General features: G+C 46.3%; 1 protein-coding gene across 1 annotated transcript in view; it reads right to left on the minus strand.

Annotated features, from left to right (window-relative positions):
* Positions 1-23,154, minus strand: part of LOC115457446 — a 90,312-nt gene that overhangs the window by 17,334 nt on the left and 49,824 nt on the right. The window contains exons 37-58 of the mRNA XM_030186861.1: positions 20,187-20,383; positions 17,266-17,452; positions 16,859-17,015; positions 16,640-16,692; positions 15,150-15,170; positions 14,708-14,876; positions 14,402-14,486; positions 13,444-13,570; positions 12,785-12,899; positions 11,793-11,908; positions 11,018-11,176; positions 9,303-9,536; positions 7,661-7,712; positions 6,881-7,026; positions 6,428-6,577; positions 4,822-4,992; positions 4,517-4,688; positions 4,251-4,323; positions 3,713-3,941; positions 2,845-2,974; positions 1,238-1,356; positions 1,038-1,089 (exon numbers count right to left, since the gene is read on the minus strand). Of these exons, the coding sequence (XP_030042721.1) occupies positions 1,038-1,089; positions 1,238-1,356; positions 2,845-2,974; positions 3,713-3,941; positions 4,251-4,323; positions 4,517-4,688; positions 4,822-4,992; positions 6,428-6,577; positions 6,881-7,026; positions 7,661-7,712; positions 9,303-9,536; positions 11,018-11,176; positions 11,793-11,908; positions 12,785-12,899; positions 13,444-13,570; positions 14,402-14,486; positions 14,708-14,876; positions 15,150-15,170; positions 16,640-16,692; positions 16,859-17,015; positions 17,266-17,452; positions 20,187-20,383 (2,914 nt within the window). The remainder of the gene's footprint in view (positions 1-1,037; positions 1,090-1,237; positions 1,357-2,844; positions 2,975-3,712; positions 3,942-4,250; positions 4,324-4,516; positions 4,689-4,821; positions 4,993-6,427; positions 6,578-6,880; positions 7,027-7,660; positions 7,713-9,302; positions 9,537-11,017; positions 11,177-11,792; positions 11,909-12,784; positions 12,900-13,443; positions 13,571-14,401; positions 14,487-14,707; positions 14,877-15,149; positions 15,171-16,639; positions 16,693-16,858; positions 17,016-17,265; positions 17,453-20,186; positions 20,384-23,154) is intronic.

Consider the following 23,154-nt stretch of genomic DNA (forward strand, 5'->3'; position numbering starts at 1 on the left):
AAGTGAATTGAGGATTAATATCACCTGACCAGCACAAAAATATTTAAAAAGAATCACCCAATGAACGAAGTGCTGAACCACCAGGCAGTGATATTATCACTTGCAGCATGAGTGGAAATTCTGAGGGTATTCATAAACAAATTTGAAATATAATACACTTTTTCTGGTAGCCTTTGCTGTGAATTTGTGTCTGGATATTTTGAGTCTTGGTAACTTGTGTCCTGGTTTGGATATTTGTATTTAACACTTTGAAATTCTGCATGGAATCTTGTTATTCTTTAGAATTCTAGAACCTTAAATATTTCCTCAATTATTACTTTAAAAGGAGTGAAGCCTGTGAAAACTGGGATTATTTTGATCAGTGGGATCTGAATTAGAGACTTAAGTATATGTATTGTTAAATAAGTTCTGTTTTTTAAAAGAGAAAGAATGTAATCTTGCTACTCTTTGAGGTTCTAAATGGAATGTTGCTACACTTTGAAATTCTGCATGGAATCTTGTTATTCTTTAGAATTCTAGAATCTTGCTGCTCTTTGGGGTTCTACATGGAATGTTGCTACTCTTTGGGTTTCTGCCATGTATTTAAGTACACAAGCATTGCCACACTGGGACAGACCAAAGGTCCATCAAGCCCAGCATTCTGCTTCCAACAGTGGCCAATCCAGGTGACCTGAATTGGCCACTATTGGAAACAGGATGCTGGGCTTGATGGACCTTCGGTCTGTCCCAGTATGGCAACACTTACGTACTTATATACTAATGTAAAAACAACTTTGTGGAACTCTTGTAGTTTACCAAAGTGGCCACCAGATGGTAGAAGTGTTTCATTGATGACAATTTTGCTTGGAAGACTACTACTACTACTTGACATTTATAAAGCGCTACTAGGGTTACGCAGCGCTGTATAGTTTACTGAAAATACCCTAAATTTGATTGTTGTCTTTGGACAGCAATTTTATATGATCTTGCGATTTATATTGAAAAAGCTATAGACCTCAGCCTTCACTGGTGTGAGACAAGAAAGGGTCTGAACTTACCTTTGGTACAGATATAGGAACTCTGGGACACCTCCTTCTCGATTCCTTCAGGCTGTGGAGAGATAGGAGAAAGAAACTCAGTCAAACCCAGCAGGAACACTCTCCTGCCAGGGTCACACATTGGTAGACCTGTGAAGGAACAAAGTGTCCCATGGCCTCAGGCTGCATGCACGCATTCGGATGCGATGCGACTGACGCACCTCCACCAGCAGCTCACGGATGACTGTGTCGGATCGCCTGGTCTTGGGCGGGCTGGAGAGTGAAGAGCAGGAGGCTCCCTCATGTGTGATCGCCGAGGACACCGTGATGTTCACCTTGCCTGAGGGGACAAAGGGTAAATAATACTCAGAGCTGCGACACCTGCAAACCAGGTTCCAATCCCACCGCTACCACCATCTTCAGCTGTGGGTGCCTGTTAGATTGTTTATGAGTTTGATGTGTTTATCTTTTGTAGAGTTGTGTATTGTGGTTTGTTATATTGCTTTTAATGTTTTGTCATCGATTGTACACTGCTTTGGTGCATTTATTTCAAAATTCCATTGATAAATATAAGTGTCGTCAGACTCGGTAAGATTTGGGGGAAATAGAGGGATGGAAAACTGTGTAACACTTGGTACAGAGTCGGCCAGTGCTGTGGCACTTTGGAGGCTGACCATAATTAACAATGTCATGAAACCTCTTCTTTGTTTTGGCCGTAAGCAGAGTCTGTTCCTCACATGTATCTGTACAGTGCTGTGTACATCTAACAGTACCATAGCTTCACTGCTCAGAACTATCCCCGACCCTGGCCCTACACTTGGGAATTTAGGCTCTGAAATTTCTGCCCTGTTTTCATCTGGAGGGCCTGAAAAGCTAGGCTCATAAATACTGATAAGCATAATTTATGATCCCACTGCTGACCGGTCAGTGCTAAGTTCCCAACTGTTCCCCCCCCCCCCCCCTCCATCTTAAATCCGTCCCTGTTCCCACCCACTTTTTTTGCTCCTAAATTTACAAGTTAGTGAAATTTTGGGGTCAATATTTAAAGCAATTTAACCGGTCAAATCACTCGTTCGGAGCTAAGCGGTCAAACTCAGCCAGTCAGGTCTGCTGGAAATGTCCAGGTTTTTGGGAGTGTTCTGGGGGCGGAGCCAGCTCTTGGCTAGTTAAGTGCCGATATTCGGCAGTTAACTGGCCAAAGGAACTGCATAATATCGTATAAAAGTCAGTCTATCTTTAAGTGGTACAGAGCCGGTGGTGGGAGGCGGGGCTAGTGCTGGGCAAGACTTCTACGGTCTGTGCCCTGAAAATGGCAGATACAATTCAAGGTAAGGTATACACAAAAAGTAGCACATATGAGTTTATCTTGTTGGGCAGGCTGGATGGACCGTGCAGGTCTTTCTCTGCCGTCATCTACTATGTTACCCCATAGCCGGTTAAATGCTGAGTTATGGTTTCACTGGCTCCATGTGACCCAGCATTTAATTTCTGGGGGTAACACTGATCACCACCGACTAAATATCAGGGCATTTGAGTATACATTTTCAAAAGGGCAAATTGAGTTTAACTCTCAGGAGCATAAATCCTTTGAATATTGGATCCCTAACTTTTAAAGATAGGTGTCTAAACTTTTTGAAAATTGGCCTGACGGTAAAGTAGTAAGTGAGAGCAGATAAAGAGGGTTTGGGTGGCTCATCTAGTTTGCTCAGCTGTAGAGCTTGGCCGTCTGTAAGGCATCTTATCCTCAAACCATTTCTGCTCTCTATCCAGTCTGGGTAGGTGAACCATATTTAATCCAGTAGCCTTCCCCCAAGGAAGAGAGACTCACCCAATGCCTTGGCACTGAATTTCCATGCCACCGTCTTTCTCTCGTTGCCACAGAAACAGCCAGTGTTGTCTTCTTCCTTCGAGATTGGCTCCGCCACAAAGTCTTCAGACGGAGTTAGCACTGTGTTCACCTGACAGGGAGATGGAGAAGGGACACTTTTATGAAAGCTCCAAACCCATCAACCGCATCATTTGTCCTGCCATATTGGAGGGGTGGTGATGTCATCTGTTTGTAATATCTCTCCCGTTTTCTGGACGGGATGGGGAGTAGCAGGCAGTTGGGAAGATTTGGAGGGGGCAGAATTTGGCAAATCACTTTTTAATTTCACATAGGAAGTTTTTGTCTTGTATTGTCTGTCGATTTGGTTTCAAAATCACATAATAATAGCCATACTGGGTCAGACCAATGGTCCATGTAGCCCGGTATCCTGCTTCCAAGAGTGGCCAATCCAGGTCACAAGTACCTGGCAGAAACCCAAATGGTAGCGAGATTCCACATTACCAATCCCAGGGCAAGCAGTGGCTTCCCCCTGTCCACCTCAACAACAGACGATGGACTTTTCCTCCAGGAACTTGTCCAAACCTTTTTTAAACCCAGATACAGTATCCACTGTTACCACATCCTCCGGCAATGAGTTCCACAGCTTAACTATTCATTAAGTGAAAAAGTATTTCCATGTAACTTCTCAGTCAGTTGCTTCCTCTAAAATACAGAAACTCCCCCGGATTCAATCCAACTGGACCTGCTTTATTAAGTCAGACCAACCTCACACATACTGGGCAATAAGAATGGTTGTTCCAGGACACCTGTCCCCCCTCCCCAAAAGACTCCCACCAGGATGAGATTCCTAAGTACCCCCGGCCTTCACCTTGATGCAGGTGCCCAGGTAGTTGAACACGTTGAATCTGAAGACAAAGACCTCATCACGGACGATGCTGTAAGGCAGGGTGGGCTCCCCAAAGAATGGCTGGAAAGCCTTGAGGGTGGCTGGGGTGGAGATTCCGATGCCCACTTGCTCATTCATACAGAACATATCGGCTTTCCATTCTGTGATGGTATCTGGGACGGTGGCAGAGATTTGGGCCTTTCCGTTACCACTGATGAGAAAAGAGACGGGGTTAAAGTGCAGGTCTGACCTGTGGGCACTAGGGGGAGACAGAGTTACCAGCAGCTAGGTTGATCTCATCCTTCTGCCCTCCCCCACCCATCCACCCACTAATATATTCAGATATAATTCTAATTTCCCATGTGTGCAAGGCAGCAAAACCAGGACTTGATCAGCTTCTTTGGGCTGACCAGAATGAAGTGAGACTTCTCTCAGTAGAAGCTGTATGAACACATTAAACGAGAAAAGCGTATGGTATCATTTCTTACTACTGAGAGGAAAAAGCTTGAGGCCTACTCACTCGACAGATTGTGTGGTATACAGCCAGGTCTCCGGGAAAAAAACTCTCACTGTTTCAACTGATGAACTCTGATCTAGAAAGGGGAGAAAGAAAAGACGATGTGGTGATGCAACAGACTTTCCAGCTCATATTCTGACTTCTCCAATGAGATAGAAACAAACTCATTGATCTTAAGTTCAGTGATTATCACCGGTATTTGCATCTCCTGCAAATCTCTGCAATTTACTGGAGTCTCTCACAGTACTTCAGCTGTTTAAAGTTATTACCTGAAGTCTGACGTGCAAAAGATTGTGCACCTCCGAAACCACCTCCGGAACCACCTCCGAAACCTCCCATACCTCCCTGTGCTTTTTGTATGGATTGCTTTTGGTTCTCCTGTTTCTGACACACATTTGGTTTCTGGAGCTCAAAGTTGCCGACGATCTTCAAGCCGATGTTCTAAAGAAGACAGTCTGCGATTAACTAGAGTTGCTTTGCATTTCTGGAATTGCTCCGGGCTATAGACACATAAGCAGTTCATCGTGCGCTGTAATTCGATACCACATTCCCCCCCCCCCCCCCGTTCTCTTACCCTGACAGTCTCGTAGGCATCGCCTTCTCCAAACGGCGACGAGATGGGCTCGTACTCTATGCCGTCGACTAGCACATTCCCGGGGGTGACACACGCCAGCTCAGGGTCATTCACATCGAAGCCTCCATGCCAGTAACTGTAGAACTCCCAATGCGGGGTCCTGTAATAAAGCTGTGGAAAGAAGCAAGAGGCTTTCAGACCCCCAGATCCTCGCCTCCTTCTCCTCTCTCTGACTTACAGGACATGTGAGCAGGAGTTTCTCTAACTGTGCACCTGCATTTTGCACCACTTGAGTGTGTAAACCAGGGGCGTAGCCAGACCTCGCAGTGGGAGGGGGCCAGAGCCTGAGGTGGGGGGGGCACATTTTAGTCTGCCGCACCCCACAGCAGCAGCAAACACCTTGGCTGGCCAGAGTCCCCAATCCCCGCTAGCAGAAGCCTTCTCCAGCTGCCCTGCTCTCTCTTCCTCCTCACATTACTACTACTTAACATTTCTAAAGCGCTACTAGGGTTACGCAGCGCTGTACAGTTCAACAAAGAAGGACAGTCCCTGCTCAAAGGAGCTACATCCTACACGTTCATTTAAGTGAAACTGAGCATTCTCAATTTCAGTGAAAGGAGCATGCGGGACGTGAGGAGGAAGAGAGAGCAGGGCAGGGAATGCAGCGGCGCTGGAGATCGGTTCTGGCAGGGGTTGGGGACCCCCGCCAGCAAAACCAGGGGCCCAGAGGAAATTTGGGGGTGCTCAAGCCCCCATGGCCCCACCTAGCTATGCCACTGGTGTAAACGTAGACAAAAGCAGCCCATTTGCAGCTAGATATAAACGTAGGTATGCGTGTGGCGAGCCAACTGCCTAGGTGCGGTTCCGTAGGACCAAGGTGAGTCTCCCACTCATACACGTAATTTATAGACTAGAATAAGTGACGTGTGCCCCCTGCCATGTTTTAGGCTCCTCCATGGCCGCTGTATTTGCAGCTACCCAAACGCAGGGCGGGCCAAGGCCAGGTCACAGTAAGCATTCTCTAACTGAATCTGGGAGCCGCGTGGGAATCTCGCCGTGCAGCATCAGGACACAGAAACGGGAGCACACAGTTATACAATAATTTCCTCTGGGCCTGATGTTGAACCTCAGCACTACCTGGATAACTGGCCGACCCGGTTAACAGCGATATTCAGACCTCTTTCCGGATAAAGTTAGGAGCCTTCTTGCTGTCTGATGTTATCCGGTTCACAGTCTGAATATCGCCATTAAACCTCCGGTTCCACCCAGCTCTGCCCTCGGATCACCCTGGCACTGTCTGGACAGAGGAGGCTTATTGTAATTTGGGGGTTACCTCCCCATATCTGGTCTCTTTTACCCTATGATCCACCTTGAGCCAATTGCTAAACAGGAATAGAAATGTCCACATTCGATTAAGATTAGAATATCCATATAAATACCTCTGAGCCTCGGCCCCTTCATTTATTTATTAAGTGTATAGACCACCTATCATTACATAAATAACATATAATATTTAATTCAAAACAGAAAAGCTATTAAAATTGATAAGGAGAACCCCTAAACTAGCCCCTTGTACAGAGCTGGAGAGGAGCAGTGCTTTCTTTACCATTCTGGGGCTCAGCTCTTGTTCTCCTCTCAGAAGGAAGACGCTCTGGTCTACAGCACGGATATTGCAGAAGGAGTTCGCAGCAGCGTTCAGCAGAACATTCACGTCTGACCCTGGCTGGGCCACAGAAGTGGAGAAGTTCAGGCTGACCTGGGGAAAAAATTAATCAAAGAACGATTAGGCCTTCAACTTCATGGCTCAGGACCGCTTCCAGCCACTGCGGTCAATTACCAAATTAAGACATCACGAAGAAATCTGCGCCTTGGGATTGTCTGTGGTTTTATATTTTCATCATTTAATAAATTATCACATGGAGGGAGCTGGTGAGGCCAGGCTAAGCCTCTGGTTTTCCATCAGCCAGTTTATAATGTTTCTAAGCAAACGGGGCGGACTGCAAAGCCAATGACCAGCTTTGTCTCAGTGTTTGGAGGCCTCAGGCCAGAGTCCACTCACCTTATTGTCAAGGCAGCTTTCAACATCAGTCTGGACACTGTCGATGATCACCTCACCACTGGGGTAAATAGCCCAGACCACAAGAATGGCATTCGGGGCCAGCTTGGAGGTAACGGAGAAATTCACATCAAAAGAACCAGTCAGAGCTGTGAAGACGGAGAGGGGAGGGGGCAAAGAAGGAAAGAGAACCGTCAGGTGCCACAGATTTGCTATTAAAAAACAATGTGCACGAGAGAAACGTGTGTGTGAGAGAAAGAGAGAGAAAGAGATGGCAGCCACTCATGCTTCCCTACACCCCTTCCAATGCACTCCGCTCCATGGATAAATCCTTCTTATCTGTTCCCTTCTCCACTACTGCCAACTCCAGACTTCGCGCCTTCTGTCTCGCTGCACCCTACGCCTGGAATAAACTTCCTGAGCCCCTACGTCTTGCCCCATCCTTGACCATCTTTAAATCTAGATTGAAAGCCCACCTCTTTAACATTGCTTTTGACTCGTAACCACTTGTAACCACTCGCCTCCACCTACCCTCCTCTCTTCCTTCCCGTTCACATTAATTGATTTGATTTGCTTACTTTATTTTTTGTCTATTAGATTGTAAGCTCTTTGAGCAGGGACTGTCTTTCTTCTATGTTTGTGCAGCGCTGCGTACGCCTTGTAGCGCTATAGAAATGCTAAATAGTAGTAGTAGTAGTAGTGATGGGGGGAGGGGAGGAGAAGGTTACACATTGATATCTCACATAAACCTTGTAGATCCCTGGAAGGGACAGAGATACTTACCCTGGGACTTTGGTATCGCTCCGTTCAACAGTATCTCGCCTCTCCCCATCACCTGGAGTTTATAAATATGTATATGTTAATAAACAAGAAAGAAAAGGTGGGGTTCATCTCAAAGCCCACAACATTCACTCATGGCAACATCTGGCAAACTCTCCTGTTTCAGACTATAAGCTGCCCAGACATCTTTTTTTGATGGGCGGGATCTAAAATTCTTTTATAAACTTGGTTCTTGGGAGGGAGATCTCGGAGCCAGAGGATCAGAAACTCCTTGTGACTCTGGGCAAGTCACTTAACCCTCCATTGCCCCATGTAAGCCGCATTGAGCCTGCCATGAGTGGGAAAGCGCGGGGTACAAATGTAACTAAAATAAAAAAAATGCCACAAATGTGGAGTCTACGTTCCAGCAGAAGTTTACTGATAAAGTCAGAATAAGTCAACAAAACAACAAAAAAAAATGAAAGGGTCCCAAACCTGTCCTGGGGGAACCCCAGCAAGTCAAGTTTTCTGGATAGCCACACTGAATATTCATGAGATTGACTTGCATGCATTGTTTCCACTGCATACAAATTTCTCTCGTGGATCTCCAGAAAACATAACTGGCCAGAGTTCCCCTAGGACAGGTTTTGGAACCACTGGAGTAGAGACACAAATTCAAAGTCGGTAATTTGTTAGCAAATAATTCCCCTCTGAAGTATGAGAGGGACACTCATTACACTGGCTGGTCAAACCTCCGCTTGAGTGTTCACTGACCGGAAACACAGGCCTCTCTCACTTTCCCTCTCACCTCAATACCCTTGTTGAAGAGCAACATGCCAGGACCTGACGGCTCCTGTGCCTTAGATGTAGGGTATAATCACCCTCCTGGAAACCGCTCAGATATTTCTCTTATTAACTCTCCCTAAATGCAAACTAGAGCGATAACCTTCCCTCCAAGTGCAAAGTATGTCTTCTTTTTCCTCCTTGGCTGTTCCCTGTTCCTCCCCTGACACCTGAGGACTAACAGAGACCCTGTTTCATATTCCTGCCCCCCAGCTTCTTCTTTCTTATTTTGAGAACAGTCCTGGTCCTCTTTCAAACATTGTTGGAACCCCAAGGATCTCCTCAGAGATTTTATGAGTAAAGTTCCTTCAACATGTCATCAGCCTCGATATCAGAGTCTTGGGAAATAACTTTTCACCTGTGGGTTTAGTATGAGCAACATCCCGTCAAAGGTGAATGAGAGTCCACTCATGTCCCTACCGTGAGTGCCGTGATATTGCAGTTTCAGTCATGAGGGGCAGGTCCGCCCACCCTTCTTAATTCAAATCATGAAACAGAAGCACTAACCCTCCTCAATAGCAGGAATGCAAGGGGAAGGTGAGTGAATTGCCCTTTGTACTTGAAATCTGCTACTAGCAGAAACCCTCAGAAGAGAAGCTGAAAAAAAAAAGTCTTCGTGGGCCATGGTCTCCCTGCAGAAACCAGGTCTTTAGCAGCACACAGCTCCGTGTCCATCAGTCACCCCTGGCTCTTCTAATTTCCGAAAAGCAGTGAGCACTAATCCCCACTCCTTGCAAGGGGCTCCTCCCTAGCAGTCCTGTGACCTGGTTACAGTGTCCCAGCCTCCTGACACATCTGCTCTGAGTCTAAGACACTCACTCACCAGGTAAGAGAAGGCAAACTGGTCTGTGTCCTTTCCCAGCTCCTTTTCATTCAGGACGTAGCTCACTTTGAAGCTGGCAGTTGTGTCACACTTAAGCTCCTTAATGTCTGGATTTTCAATCTGAATAAAGCTTCCACTCGGGGAATAGAAGCGAGAGACGTAGTGTGAGGCCTCAGGGTATCGCGGCATCACCCAGAAATCATCGTTACATATTTCCTCCTTTTTGTATCTTGCCTGCAAGATGTGGCGAGAGAAATAAAGAGGTGATGGCTAAGAACGCCAAGTACAGGAAAGGTCAGAGAATGCAAAACTTTTCAGCTCTTTTCCTACGGAAATGGACATGTGTTAAAAGCAAAGCCCAGACGGGTCCCTTAATGATCAAAACTCTGCTGCCCCCCCTGGTCAGTCACTCTCCCACTGTTCCCCCCATCAAAATTCGCTATTTAATTACCATTATCATTGCAGCTTTATTGGTAAGGCAATATCAAAAGTTAGAAATGCAACGACAGTTTTACACTTCTCACCCTTTCAGTTCCAAAGGATTGCTTACAACAGAAAAGCATAATTGATAAAGATCTGCTCCACCGCGCCCTCCCCCCCCCCCCCACCCGCTGCTCTCCACCAATATGGGACAAAGTTTCTCCCTGCCCCCACCCCATCCCAACCCCGTGGGCTCTGTCCTCGTCTGCAGAATCCTCACACACTTATGATTTTATATTTAAATCTTTTTATTAAAGTACAAAAAGGAACAATATGCTGGGCAACTGTTTATAAAACACAAATAGAAAACAATAATAACAAGAAGCAACTATAATAACCCCCCCCCCCCCCCCCCCCGCCTTTCCAACCCCAACAATAGCTGACTTCTACTACCCCAAGGAATCCTAATCCGCCCTGTTAAAATGTCCAGGGGTACAAATTACAACCCGTTCTGTATGCCCTGGAGGAGAGAAATATGCCCTATGAAGCTCTGTTATGATTTTTTAGTCTGCGGATAAATAAGAATTTATCCACAATCCAATAAAAAAGGTATCATCTTATTTTCTTTTCCGTGTTTTATTTTGTTTGATTTCTATTGATAACCTTTAAGAGTGGACTAACACGGCTACCACACCTCTCCACAACCTCAGAATTCAGTCTAGCTCTCCTGTCTTCCACAGTCCTTCCTGCAATAGAAGATTTCTTCCTAGAAGATGTACAGGATCCCCCATGCAAATTTTGCTAGTTGTGGCCAGCATGTTTGCTTGTTTTTCCAAAAAATCAAAATATCGTTGTCTGCATCACTCAAACGTAAACAACAGTCCGGTTCATCAACAGGCTTCATTGACACAGGGACAAAGTTTATCCCCGTCCCCATGGGCTCTGTCCTGATCCCCATGTTCTTCTCTACTTCTGTGCTAAAACCTCTAGGCTCCCCCCTCCCCATCCTTAATTGTTGGTCTTCACTACTACTACTACTACTTAACATTTCTAGAGCGCTACTAGGGTTACGCAGCGCTGTACAAATTAACAAAGAAGGACTGTCCCTGCTCAAAGGAGCTTACAATCTAAATAACGAAATGTCAAGTTGGGGCAGTCTAGATTTCCTGAGAAGAGGTGTAGTGGTTAGGTGCCGAAGGCGACATTGAAGAGGTGGGCTTTAAGCAGTGATTTGAAGATGGGCAGGGAGGGGTCTTCACCCCTTCATCACCTCTTTACTTCCCACGGGAACTTACGATTAGATGCACTCTGCTGTTGCTGAAGGTAGAGGTGTCCACAGAGAAGGATGCCGAGCCATCTTCGCCTGTGGTGTAGTTTCCCACATTCTTCCCATCAGCTTCCAGTTCGACAGTCTCGTTGGCGAAGGGTGAGCCATCCGCTCGGAGAAGTGTAACCTACAAAGAGGGATTTATTACCAGTGTTAACACGCGGGCAGTGTTGCAGGAAGCTTGGCATCTGTTGGCCTTTGGAGAACCAAAGCTGAAGGACAAATCTTTTTCCGGCACATCCAGAAGCGATTGTTGCGGTTATCCAGGCCTTGAGTAAGTGCAACCAACGTTTGAGCATCGAGCAAGATGGCTGAAACGTCTCAGTTCCACTTACTCAGATGTGGGAACGATCGTGTTGCCGGCTGCGGAAGCCTAGGAAAACACATCTAGCAAAATGATTGCGTGCACATTTAGAATTTACAACTGGGAGGAGTTAAAAAAGATCAGATTCACTAGTTCTGGGAGGGTTCACCAAAGTAATGGAAAGTTGGGGGGGGGGGGGGGTCCATTCTACAATGGTTTTCTTTTTTGACAGATATTTCCTTCATGATTCTTACAGCAAAAAAAAATGTGGGTATTTGGAAGTGGGTGGGGTACAATAGGTGTTCCCTTGTTCAGTTCCCCTCCCCACTGCATCAACTCCCCCCTTCAGTTGTCATCTTCTGCTACTTTAATCACTAGTGTGGTAAAGATGAGGCAGAAAAGGATACAGAGGTAACTCCCCCCCCCCCCCCCCCCATACCTTTCCTATGTAATTGAGATTTTTCCGGTAATACATCTTCATGGACGGATAGTCGAAAGATAGTCTTGTCATCTGATTTGAGATCCAAACAAAGGCATTTTCTACCATCTGGACACCTGCCGGAGAGTAACAGACATTCCATGTGCCAGGGCTCTTGTGAGCTAGTCGGTAAAGATAAGGTTCTTGGGTACTATACTATATTTGCCAGGAAATGGAGAATGATGAGAAGATGTGAGGAGAGATGCATCATGACAGGATAGAGGGAGGGAATGGAGAGAGCAAAGCAGTAAGAACCTTTTCCAGAGATGGGAAGGCGGCAGAACTAGAGGGCATGAAATGAGATTGAAGGGGGGCAGACTCAAAAAAAATGTCAGGAAGTATTTTTTCACGGAGAGAGTGGTAAATGCTTGGAATGCCCTCCCACGGGATGTGGTATAGAGGAAAACGGTAACGGAATTCAAACATGCGTGGGATAAACATAAAGGAATCCTGTTCAGAAGAAATGGATCCGCAGGAGCTTAGCCGAGATTGGGTGGCAGAGCCGGTGGTTGGGAGGCGGGGATAGTGCTGGGCAGACTTATACGGTCTGTGCCAGAGCCGATGGTGGGAGGCAGGGATAGTGCTGGGCAGACTTATACGGTCTGTGCCAGAGCCGATGGTGGGAGGCAGGGATAGTGCTGGGCAGACTTGTATGGTCTGTGACCTTAAAATGACAGTTACAAATCAAGGTAAGATATACATAAAAAGTAGCACATATGAGTTTGTCTTGTTGGGCAGACTGGATGGACCGTGCAGGTCTTTTTCTGCCATCATCTACTATGTTACTATGTAATGAGACTGCACAGGACCATGGTGCAAAAGAATAAAGCAGTGGGGCTCAGTTTACAGGGCAGAGGTTTTTGTTAAATAGTTGGGATATAAATGCATCCCCCCCCCCTCTCCAGCATGCCCATCCCTCCCTGCCCCTGGCAGAAGCACATGGACTTTTCTACCTGTCCCATTTTCAGTCAGAGTGGCCTCGACACTGAAAGTCATGGAGAGACCGGAACGTTCCATCTGGAAGACCATGGTGTCAACAATCTGGTGAAGGCAGCCATCACTGCCCAGCTAGAGAGGAAGGGGAGAGGGGGAAGATACATCAGTACACCGTACACAGCTGCATTGTGCAGTGCCAATGATTTATAACTGCACTGCAGATGTTCTGTAATCACACTGCATCTGCAGCTCACTTGGCACTGCAGTTACACTGCAGAGAAGGTATATGTATTTGCATATTCTAACCACACTGCAAGCATAGCACACTAATCACTTCTGGCACACTGCAATCACACTGTACAGAATTTATAACTACACTGCATTCACACCACACTAATCACTTCTGGCACACTGCAATCACACTGCACAGAATTTATAACTACACTGCATTCACACTGCAAGCACAACACACTAATCACTTCTGGCACACTGCAATCACACTGCACAGAATTTATAACTACACTGCATTCACATTGCAAGCACAACACACTAATCACTGCAGAGAATGTGTATTGCAAACTCACTGCAAATGCACTGAATTCACACCGCAGATACAACTGCAGAGGATTTATAACTCTACTGCACAGACATCATAATCATGGAAGTTGGTCCTCACCTCTCCAGAGAAATCCACGCAGATTCCTTCTCGGTACCTATTGCAGGTCCCTTCAGGATAGAAGCGGTGGTTTCTCCTGCACACTTTCAATTTAACGCTCCCCTGTACCGCCTCACCATAAGTATAGCTGGAAAGGAAGGCGACAGAGCTGAGGCTGAGAGACAGGTCTGAGGCCCCCTTCCCAATACACGAGAAGAGCAATTCCTGACCACCCATTTACCCCAGCTGCCAGTCTGTAGGAAATTTCTCCTTATCTAAGTCTTATTTTGTTTTAATTTTAGTTTATTTTTATTATGGCACTTTTAGTCCATTAAGCCCTCAGGGAGTTCGAGGTGGATCGCAAACAATCAATCTAAAATACAATACAAGTAACATACAATCATACATCTTACAATACATAATAAAAGAAATGTACCTGCTTAAATGCAAACCATAATGAGCTACATATTTCTAGGAACAATCATGTTTTCAATGCTGTCAAGAACAGACAGCAGCAAGGCAGCAGTGACCTTGAACATTTGGCACTGGAAACAGCGGCCTTTCGACCATGCCTAGATCCAGTCCCGGTAGCTCTTCTGAGATCCACTGCCTTCTCCTTATACTGTAAATACTGAGCAAAGGACCTTATGCCTGGAATTGTCTTCCTGGACCTATAGGTCTAGCTCCATTTCTACCTGTTTTCAAATCCATGCTGAAAACCCACCTTTACACTGCTGCCTCTACTCATTTGCCCTCCCCTGTTCCTTCCTTCCTTCTCACCCAGTACTTCCCTCCCCTTATTGTCTTGTCGTTCTGTATTATTTTTAGATTGTAAGCTCTATTGAGCAGGGACTGTCTCTCTATGTCAGGTGTTCAGCGCAACGTGCGTCTGGTAGCGCTATACAAATGCTAATAATAATTGAAGGTTTCCGCCTCCTTTGCTGCAGCCTGTGATCTCTCTCCCCTGCTCGGTACTTACTTTGCACACACACTGGTAGTGAATTTTTCATCCACGATGGTCAGGCTCTGTGGGACTTTCACCTCCATCTTAATCTTTGGTAAAACTGAAAATAAGAACCAGACATCGGATCCTGCTTCAGTGATAACCCTGCCCTCGTTCTCCCCTTCTCTAGCCTCTGCTTTCTCTCTCCTTCTCCATTTGGCCCTCTTATCTGTTCCTCTCTGTCCCCTCTTTCTTTTTTGCTTTATTCTGTCTTTGTCTCTCTCCTTTCACTGAAATTGTTAACATCTTCTGCTCCCCCAGCACCCTGTCAGTGATTCTCACCGTACTCCTCCACGTTCACCCATTCGGAGACCTTCTCCCCAGACTCTGTCTCTGCATGGATAGTGAAACTCCCCAATATCGGCTCCTTATCCAGCGTGAATTCCCCATGAGCAATGCCGTGGTCGGATGCCATGTTCTCCCACTGAAAGATCCTGTTATTATCCGGGTCCTGCCCAGAGCAAAGATTAATACAAAATTAAAATCAAAGGGGACACGAAGGGCTCAGTTTTTATATTCTTCTAATCGCTAACCAATGAAAACTGAAAAGTCACAGAGTTTTAAAAAAAGAGCGAGAGCCTCGGAGTCCTGGAGAAAACTATTGGACCCTTAACGGGGTTTCTTACTTATGAAATGAACATATGAACTGAGACTACAGGCATGGGAGGGACACACACACACACCTTACAGTAATCACAGATTTTGGAGAATGAAAATTCCTCACCTGTACATAGACCAGGGGGTACTGAAAGAGAGAGAGAGAGAAAAATGGTGGTTATTGCTATTGGACGGTAAGAAGCATTATGAAAATAGATTATTGCTCTTTAAATATTGTTCAGATAAGTCCTTTCCCTGAAGAGCTTACAGTTTAAGTAGTCTCTGTGGCAATCAGAGATAAGGTGACATGCATGTCAGAGGGTGAAGTGAGATTTGAACCCTGCTTCACAGCCGCTAGGCCTCGCCTTCCAAAACAGCTCTATTCTTTGTAGGGCAGCGACTTTTAACATGGGAACAGCAGCTCTGGGGTCATCCAGGACCAACTGATTTAGGCCTGGTGTTATTGACAATACGTGCAGGGATTTCTGGTTCAGACTAGGGCTGCTACATCCTCGCTGACCTGGTGTCACCTTACTGTAAAGCAGAAGTACTCCCTCCCCCACTGCACCTGCTGTGTCACCTCCTTATGGCTTAGCAGGGTTTAAAAAAGGGTTGGATAATTTCCTAAAAGAAAAGTCCATAAGCCATTATTAAGATGGACTTGGGAAAATCCACAGCTTATTCCTGGGAAAAGCAGCGTAAAATCTTTTTCCTATTTTTGGATCTTGCCAAGTACTTGTGACCTGGATTGGCCACTGTTGGAAACAGGATACGGGGCTTGATAGAGTTTCAGTCTGTCTCAGTATGGCAACTCCTATGTACTTGGGATTCTGAATGGAATCTTGCTACTCTTTGGGGTTCTAAATGGAATGTTGCTACACTTTGAAATTCTTTGTTATTCTTTAGAATTCTAGAATCTTGCTACTCTTTGGGGTTCTACATGGAATGTTGCTACTCTTTGGGCTTCTGCCAGGTACTTGAGACCTGGATTGGCCACTGTTGGAAACAGGATGCTGGGCTTGATGGACCTTTGGTCTGTCCCAGTATGGCAAAACGTATGTACTTAGGATTCTGAATGGAATCTTGCTACTCTTTGGGGTTCTACATGGAATGTTGCTACTCTTTGAAATTCTGCATGGAATCTTGTTATTCATTAGAATTGTAGAATCTTGTTACTCTTTGGGGTTCTACATAGAATGTTGCTACACTTTGAAATTCTGCATGGAATCTTGCTACTCTTTGGGGTTCTACATGGAATGTTGCTACTCTTTTTGCCAGGTACTTGTGACCTGGATTGGCCACTGTTGGAAACAGGATGCTGGGCTTGATGGACCTTTGGTCTGTCCCAGTATGGCAAAATGTACGTACTTAGTAGCAAGATTCCATTCAGAATCCTCTTTGGGGTTCTAAATGGAATGTTGCTATACTGAAATTCTGCATGGACTCTTGTTATTCTTTAGAATTCTAGAATCTTGCTACTCTTTGGGGTTCTACATGGAATGTAGCTACTCTTTGGGCTTCTGCCAGGTACTTGTGACCTAGATTGGCCACTGTTGGATACGGGGCTTGATGGAGCTTCAGTCTATCTCAGTATGGCGGCTTTCTCGGCACACTTACCGACTCCTTAGCTGGCCGGAAATCCTGTGTCAGCGCCACAATCCTGAAGAGAACTGGGAAAGAGGTGAAAAGAATCAAATAATTCAGCAATAAATGTAACAAAACATGGAAAGAAAGAAATGTGAGGGTTATTAGGAAATTCCATCAACGGAGAAAGCAAAGCAGAATTATTTCAGATGCTCCCCGTCTGGAGTCTCCTTCTGATGTTTCTCCACTCACTTTTGTCTCCAGGTTTGTACAACGGTTTGTCTGTCTGGATGAAGGCAATGTTCCCGAAACCCTTGATCACCACATTTCTGTTTTTCTGCATGTTGATGGAGGTTCCTTGGGCGGAGAAGGTGACATATGCCAGACTTGTCTTTTCAGTTGGGGGGACCTGCCAGAGCAGAAAGGAAGGGAGGTTAAGATGTGGTCCTTGGGGGTCATAAAGATGCCTTGTTCAACTTCCTGTCTCTATCCATTCTTTTCCTCATGGCAGTCTCTCTCCTTCACCCCACCTCTATCCTCTCTCTTCTCCTCTACCTGCTTCCCCTGCCTTTTGCCTTGATTGTGCAGCCTTTGAAGTGCTGCACATTGACCTCAGCAATCTCCTGGAAAATCTTCCCCCTCCACCCTCTTGCTCTTGCCTTGAAGTCCACACACTGGAAGACGGGCTTGTTGGCCTCAGCTGTGCCCTGGAAGATGGAGCTTTTCTGTCCCTCGTGATCCACTTCGATATTGATAGCGAGTTGCTCCGGGTGGTAGAGCAGCTGCACACACGCTTTCTCTGTTTGATTGCTCTTCAGCAGTGATGGGACGGCGACCATGAAGCGTCTGTGGAGGGGGGGGGGGGGGAGAGACAGAGTGAGATGGTAAAGACAGCAGCTGAGATGTACCTGACCCATAGGATTTTCTTTCAGAGGGAGGTGGGGCAGAAGTTCATTTTTCATGTTAGTGCTTACATGAAAAATGACATGAAAAACAACTCCAGGTCTTTACTCCCCTGACATCCCTGAGCTGTAGGACGCCCCTTCACTCAGTGGTTGAAAGGAATCATGCAGTTATACACACGTGCACTGAAACTGGAAATCTTGCACAACATGTAAGTTACGTGGCCTTGCAGTTTTATCAGGTCTATGGCTACTGTAACTGTGGGTTTGTAAATGTAAGGTGATCGTATTCTGTCCGCCCAGATGCTATTACACAATAGGATGTCACCGCACAGCAGCGAGGCACCCGTTCTAGGGAAATGATATGGAAAGAGAATCCTCATTAAAAATCACGTTATCTGCTTCCTGCATCTTCCCTTCCCTCCCCCAAGAGCGGCCATGTCACAAGAGCATCACCCGTGATTTCACACGTGCGCTGATATCTGATAGGTTCATGCATTGTTGACATCACAATCTGCAAGAGCCAATCAGCCGCATGCAGTACACCTCGGTTGCTCCTTGTTGTGACATCATAACCAGCAGAGACCAACCAGCACAAGTGAAGATGAGGGCGGTAGAAAGAGGCGTTTTTGGGGTGGGGGTAGGAACCGTCACGGCTCCAGGACATGTGAGCCATCATGTCCCACTTCACTCCACGGCAAAGGAGTAATGGCAAAATGTGCCCAGATCCTGAGAACCTGCGACTCCACCTTATGGAACTGGCAGAACCAGGTTCCTGCAAGCCAAGGACAAGCCCAGAGAGGTGCCAGAAAGTGTTCTGGGGCCAGGAAAAGCCTGGGAAGATGTTTGAGGTCCGTATGCGATATTCTACAGATGACATGAAGCCCCACCAGCTTTCAAAAGATCTCTCTCTCTAACCAAGAAAAACACATAATTCTCATTTGTATAAGAACTCCTGGGTTACATGACATGGGGAACTGGGTTCAGGTGTCACTTTATTTTGTGACAATTGATAGGGGAGGGGAGCCATGGGTGTTTGGGTGGTGGTGGTTTGTGTTTCTCTGCCTGGAAGGAAGCCCATCTCCTGGTACATTGTGAATGGCTTAGGCCAAGCCCAGAGCAGATTGGCAGCCTTGGAGGGTGAGGGAAGGCATTGTGAAATCAACATTGTTCATTATCATGGCATCATTTGTATTAATTAAAAGGACAACTCCATCAAACCAGTGCCTCCCAACCCACAGGTAAAGGAGTTCCCAGCAGCTCACTTACACAGCTCCAAACACACCAAACCCTCCAGGTGACAAAGGATTAAGGTGCATTCACATAGCTGTGTATGTGAAACTCAGTATAACAGGAGTGAGGTGCACTGTGTGTGGCTATGTGCAAATGGGGGTCTTTGAAATAGCAGGGGGTGCCATAGGGCAGGAGAAGGTGCATTTGCAGAGCTGTGTGTGAGGGTCTCAGTACTGGAATAGCAGGGGATGCTGCAAGGCAGGAGTGAGGTGCACTGGCAGGGCTGTGTGTGAGGGTCTCAGTGCTGGAACAGTAGGGGGAGCTGCAGGGCAGGAATGAGGTGCACTGGCAGAGCTGTGTGTGAGGGTCTCAGTACTGGAATAGCAGGAGATGCTGCAAGGCAGGAGTGAGGTGCTGCAGGGCAGGAATGAGGTGCACTGGCAGAGCTGTGTGTGAGGGTCTCAGTATTGGAATAGCAGAAGGTGCTGCAGGGCAGGAATGAGGTGCACTGGCAGAGCTGTGTGTGAGGGTCTCAGTATTGGAATAGCAGAAGGTGCTGCAGGGCAGGAATGAGGTGCACTGGCAGAGCTGTGTGTGAGGGTCTCAGTGCTGGAATAGCAGAAGGTGCTGCAGGGCAGGAATGAGGTGCACTGGCAGAGCTGTGTGTGAGGGTCTCAGTATTGGAATAGCAGAAGGTGCTGCAGGGCAGGAATGAGGTGCACTGGCAGAGCTGTGTGTGAGGGTCTCAGTGCTGGAATAGCAGAAGGTGCTGCAGGGCAGGAATGAGGTGCACTGGCAGAGCTCTGTGTGAGGGTCTCAGTGCTGGAACAGTAGGGGGAGCTGCAGGGCAGGAATGAGGTGCACTGGCAGAGCTGTGTGTGAGGGTCTCAGTGCTGGAATAGCAGAAGGTGCTGCAGGGCAGGAATGAGGTGCACTGGCAGAGCTCTGTGTGAGGGTCTCAGTGCTGGAACAGTAGGGGGAGCTGCAGGGCAGGAATGAGGTGCACTGGCAGAGCTGTGTGTGAGGGTCTCAGTGCTGGAATAGCAGAAGGTGCTGCAGGGCAGGAATGAGGTGCACTGGCAGAGCTGCGTGTGAGGGTCTCAGTACTGGAATAGCAGAAGGTGCTGCAGGGCAGGAGTGAGGGGTATACACTTGGTTTGTATCATTGTCTGCAGAGATCAGACACCTTTTATTTTTCTGCCTTACCCAGATTTACAACCAAGGTTGTGCTACTGTAAGCGTTATACAATTCATAATTTAAAACTACTAACATAGTCTTGTGCTACAGAACCAGATTTCATTCCCACCTCCACCACGAGCAATCATTGTGTGACCTGCATCCATCCAGTTACACTGAGCTCTTTGTAGCAGTCACTGTATCATAAAAAGTCATTTACTAAACTCAAATACAAAACAACCCCTCCACCGACAAACCAGTCACTTACGGCTCCAAGTCTGCAGCCAGGGCACCGTGGAGCAGGCAGGCACTGAGGAGGAAGAGCTTGGCCCACATTTTGGACCGGGAAGCTGGCGTGAAGTTTGGAGCTATAACTTTCTGTGTGGTTCTTCCTCCGCTCTGGTGCTTCCCTGGCTTCTCTCTCAGGGAACCTCCTATATATATCCCCGCCCGGGTACACCTTTGCTAAGGGAGGGGAGCCCTGAACTCAGGTGCTCTAGTCCAGCCCCTCCTCTTGTGGGGATTGCAACAGACAGAGCCCAGATATCCTTTGAGGATGCTACAGCTGAGAACAATTGGGAAGGAAAGGCAAAGGAGAACAGGGGACCTTTGATGTGATGAGGAAAAAAGCTGATATGAATTATGAAACCTTTTCTCTATTACATAGAAAAATGAGTCAGGTTAGAAAAGTTTCCTTCTCCCGATTTCACGGCCATTTGGCACTATTACAATAAGGATCACTCTTTGTCTGTGTGGAATCTCAGAAGGAAGCTGCAGAGTCTCTGAGCTGCGAATGTGCCTGTGACCTGTTTAACATGTCTGTAGGTCAGTGTTTGTGACCTTATCTCTGTGTGCATGATATAAGGAGAGTAACCACACTGGCAGATAGGCACATGGGTGGGGGGGGGGGGGACAGCTCCAGTTGGGTTGATTTTATTTATTTATTTGTCACATTTGTATCCCACATTTTCCCACCTATTTGTAGGCTCAATGTGGCTTACATAATACCAGAGAGGCGTTTGGAGACTCCGGTGTAAATAAATACAAAGTGATGTTGTGGTAAGATAAAGTTCATGTGGCCCAGCCACACTAGGGAATCGTACAACGGAAGAGTTGCGTTACGTCCATTACGTACTTTAGTTTTGTTGTGTTGCAGAGATCAGGCATTTATGTTGGATCGGTAGGGTATGTCTTTTTAAACAGGTTAGTTTTTAGTTTTTTCCGGAAGTTTAGGTGGGGTCGTTCGTAGTTTTCAAGGCTTTTGGTAATGCGTTCCACAGTTGTGTGCTTATGTAGGAAAAACTGGATGCGTAAGTTGATTTGTATTTGAGTCCTTTGCAGCTTGGGTGGTGGAGATTTAGATATGTTCGTGTTGATTCGGATGTGTTTCTAGTTGGTAGGTCGATCAAGTCTGCCATGTATTCCCGGGGCTTCGTCGTAGATAATTTTGTGAACCAGGGTGCAGATTTTGAAAGAAATGCGTTCTTTGATTAGGAGCCGGTGTAGTTTTTTGCGGAGGGGTTTTGCGCTTTCAAATTGCGTTTTTCCAAATATAAGTCTAGCTGCCGTGTTTTGAGTGGTCTGAAGTTTCTTTAAGGTTTGTTCTTTGCATCCTGCATGGTTTCCATTGCAGCAGTCTATATGGCTTAGTACCATTGATTGTATCAGGTTGCAAAATGTTCCCCTCGGGAAGATTTGTTTCACGCGTTTGAGTTTCCACATTGAGTGGAACATTTTCTTTGTTGTGGATTTCACTTGGCTCTCTAGTGTTAAGTTGCTGAGGATTTTCAGGCTGTCTGAGATAGGGAGGGTGTAATCTGGGGTGTTGATACTTGTGGGGTTGTCCGCGCTGTGTTGGGATGAGAGGATAAGAATATGTTTTTTCTTTATTGAGAGAGGAAGCGCATAATTTCCTTTTCAAAACGATCCCCGTGAAAGTGCCTCGACACATTCAAACCTGCCCTTCGGAGCCACAAACTCTTCAAGAAAATTTATGCACAAACTTGTGGAAAATCTGAAACAATGGGGGCAGGGCACGTGGTAGGAGAGTCTATTGTATAAACAGAGCGTAATCCGGTATAGCCACGCCTAACATTTAGGTGCTCGCATTTACGCCGATTATAGAGCTAACACGACAGGAACTTACAGTATTTTATAAATGTATTTAGGTCGGTGGGAGTTCCTCTCTCATGCTCCTCCCTCACGCGTGATCCTCTTGCAAATACGCAATATCCAAGATACACAGATTTACAGGATCGCATGTAGGCAGCCTGCTGGAACATACGCTCATATGTATGCAAGCATATGAAACATGTACATATAGAAGTCACACGCAAAGGTCAGAGCCTGGGTTATAGAATTGCCCCCGCCCCCGTTCAGGATGCTCTGAACAACTTCTGGCTTAGGATCCTGTATGGTTTGGGATGTTTGTAGGTTAATTTTTCACATGTCGACTGTAATCAGCTGAGGATCTACGTAAGACCTGGTGCAAGATAAGTGATGTTAAATAAATAAGCAAAGCGTTGCGCAAAATGGCATTACACGCTTTCCTCTGCTCTTTTAGGAAGCATTTTCCATGCACAGAACATGCTTTGCACGGAGAAGGCAGCTCTCGATTGTGTCTGGGAACACGTGTAAAACTGAGGCTCACTGACACCTTCCTAAATGTCCTGATCTGCACAATATCATTTCATTTGTTATCCACTGACATTTCTATTCCACCTAACCTCTGTAGTTCAAAGCAGATTAAAAGACCTGTAATTATTCCACACAATAATTACCGTTTCATAATAGGCATCAGAACAGGTAGTGTATAAGAAATTATGACTGCCTCATTAAGCGCTCTCTAGTATAATTTAATCCAACCCCAACACCATATTAACTAGTTTGCCAAATATTTCTTTCAGGGGTCGATTTAAAACAGTTTAACTGGGCAGCAGAGACTCCTGAGCCTGGTAAAATCCTCAGGGGAACTTAACTGGATATTAGGTCCGACTTCCACAGCACTATCCAGCGTCGTGCTGAGTGGTCCGTGGGCTGGAGTCCTAGTGGACCCGGAAGTTATCCGAGCACTGTCAAAATTCAGTAACTAATTCTGGCAAACCGCTTCATCCAAATCGCAGTCCTAACTTGCCTGGGGAGTTATCCAGGTGCCAACATTGAATAATAGCTGTGGATAACTTCTGGTGAGGGCACAGGACTCCATTATCACTGCTGGTACCTGAATTAGTTTCAAA

The sequence above is a fragment of the Microcaecilia unicolor genome, chromosome 14 (genome assembly GCF_901765095.1).
Source record: "Microcaecilia unicolor chromosome 14, aMicUni1.1, whole genome shotgun sequence".
NCBI classification, from domain to species: domain Eukaryota; kingdom Metazoa; phylum Chordata; class Amphibia; order Gymnophiona; family Siphonopidae; genus Microcaecilia; species Microcaecilia unicolor.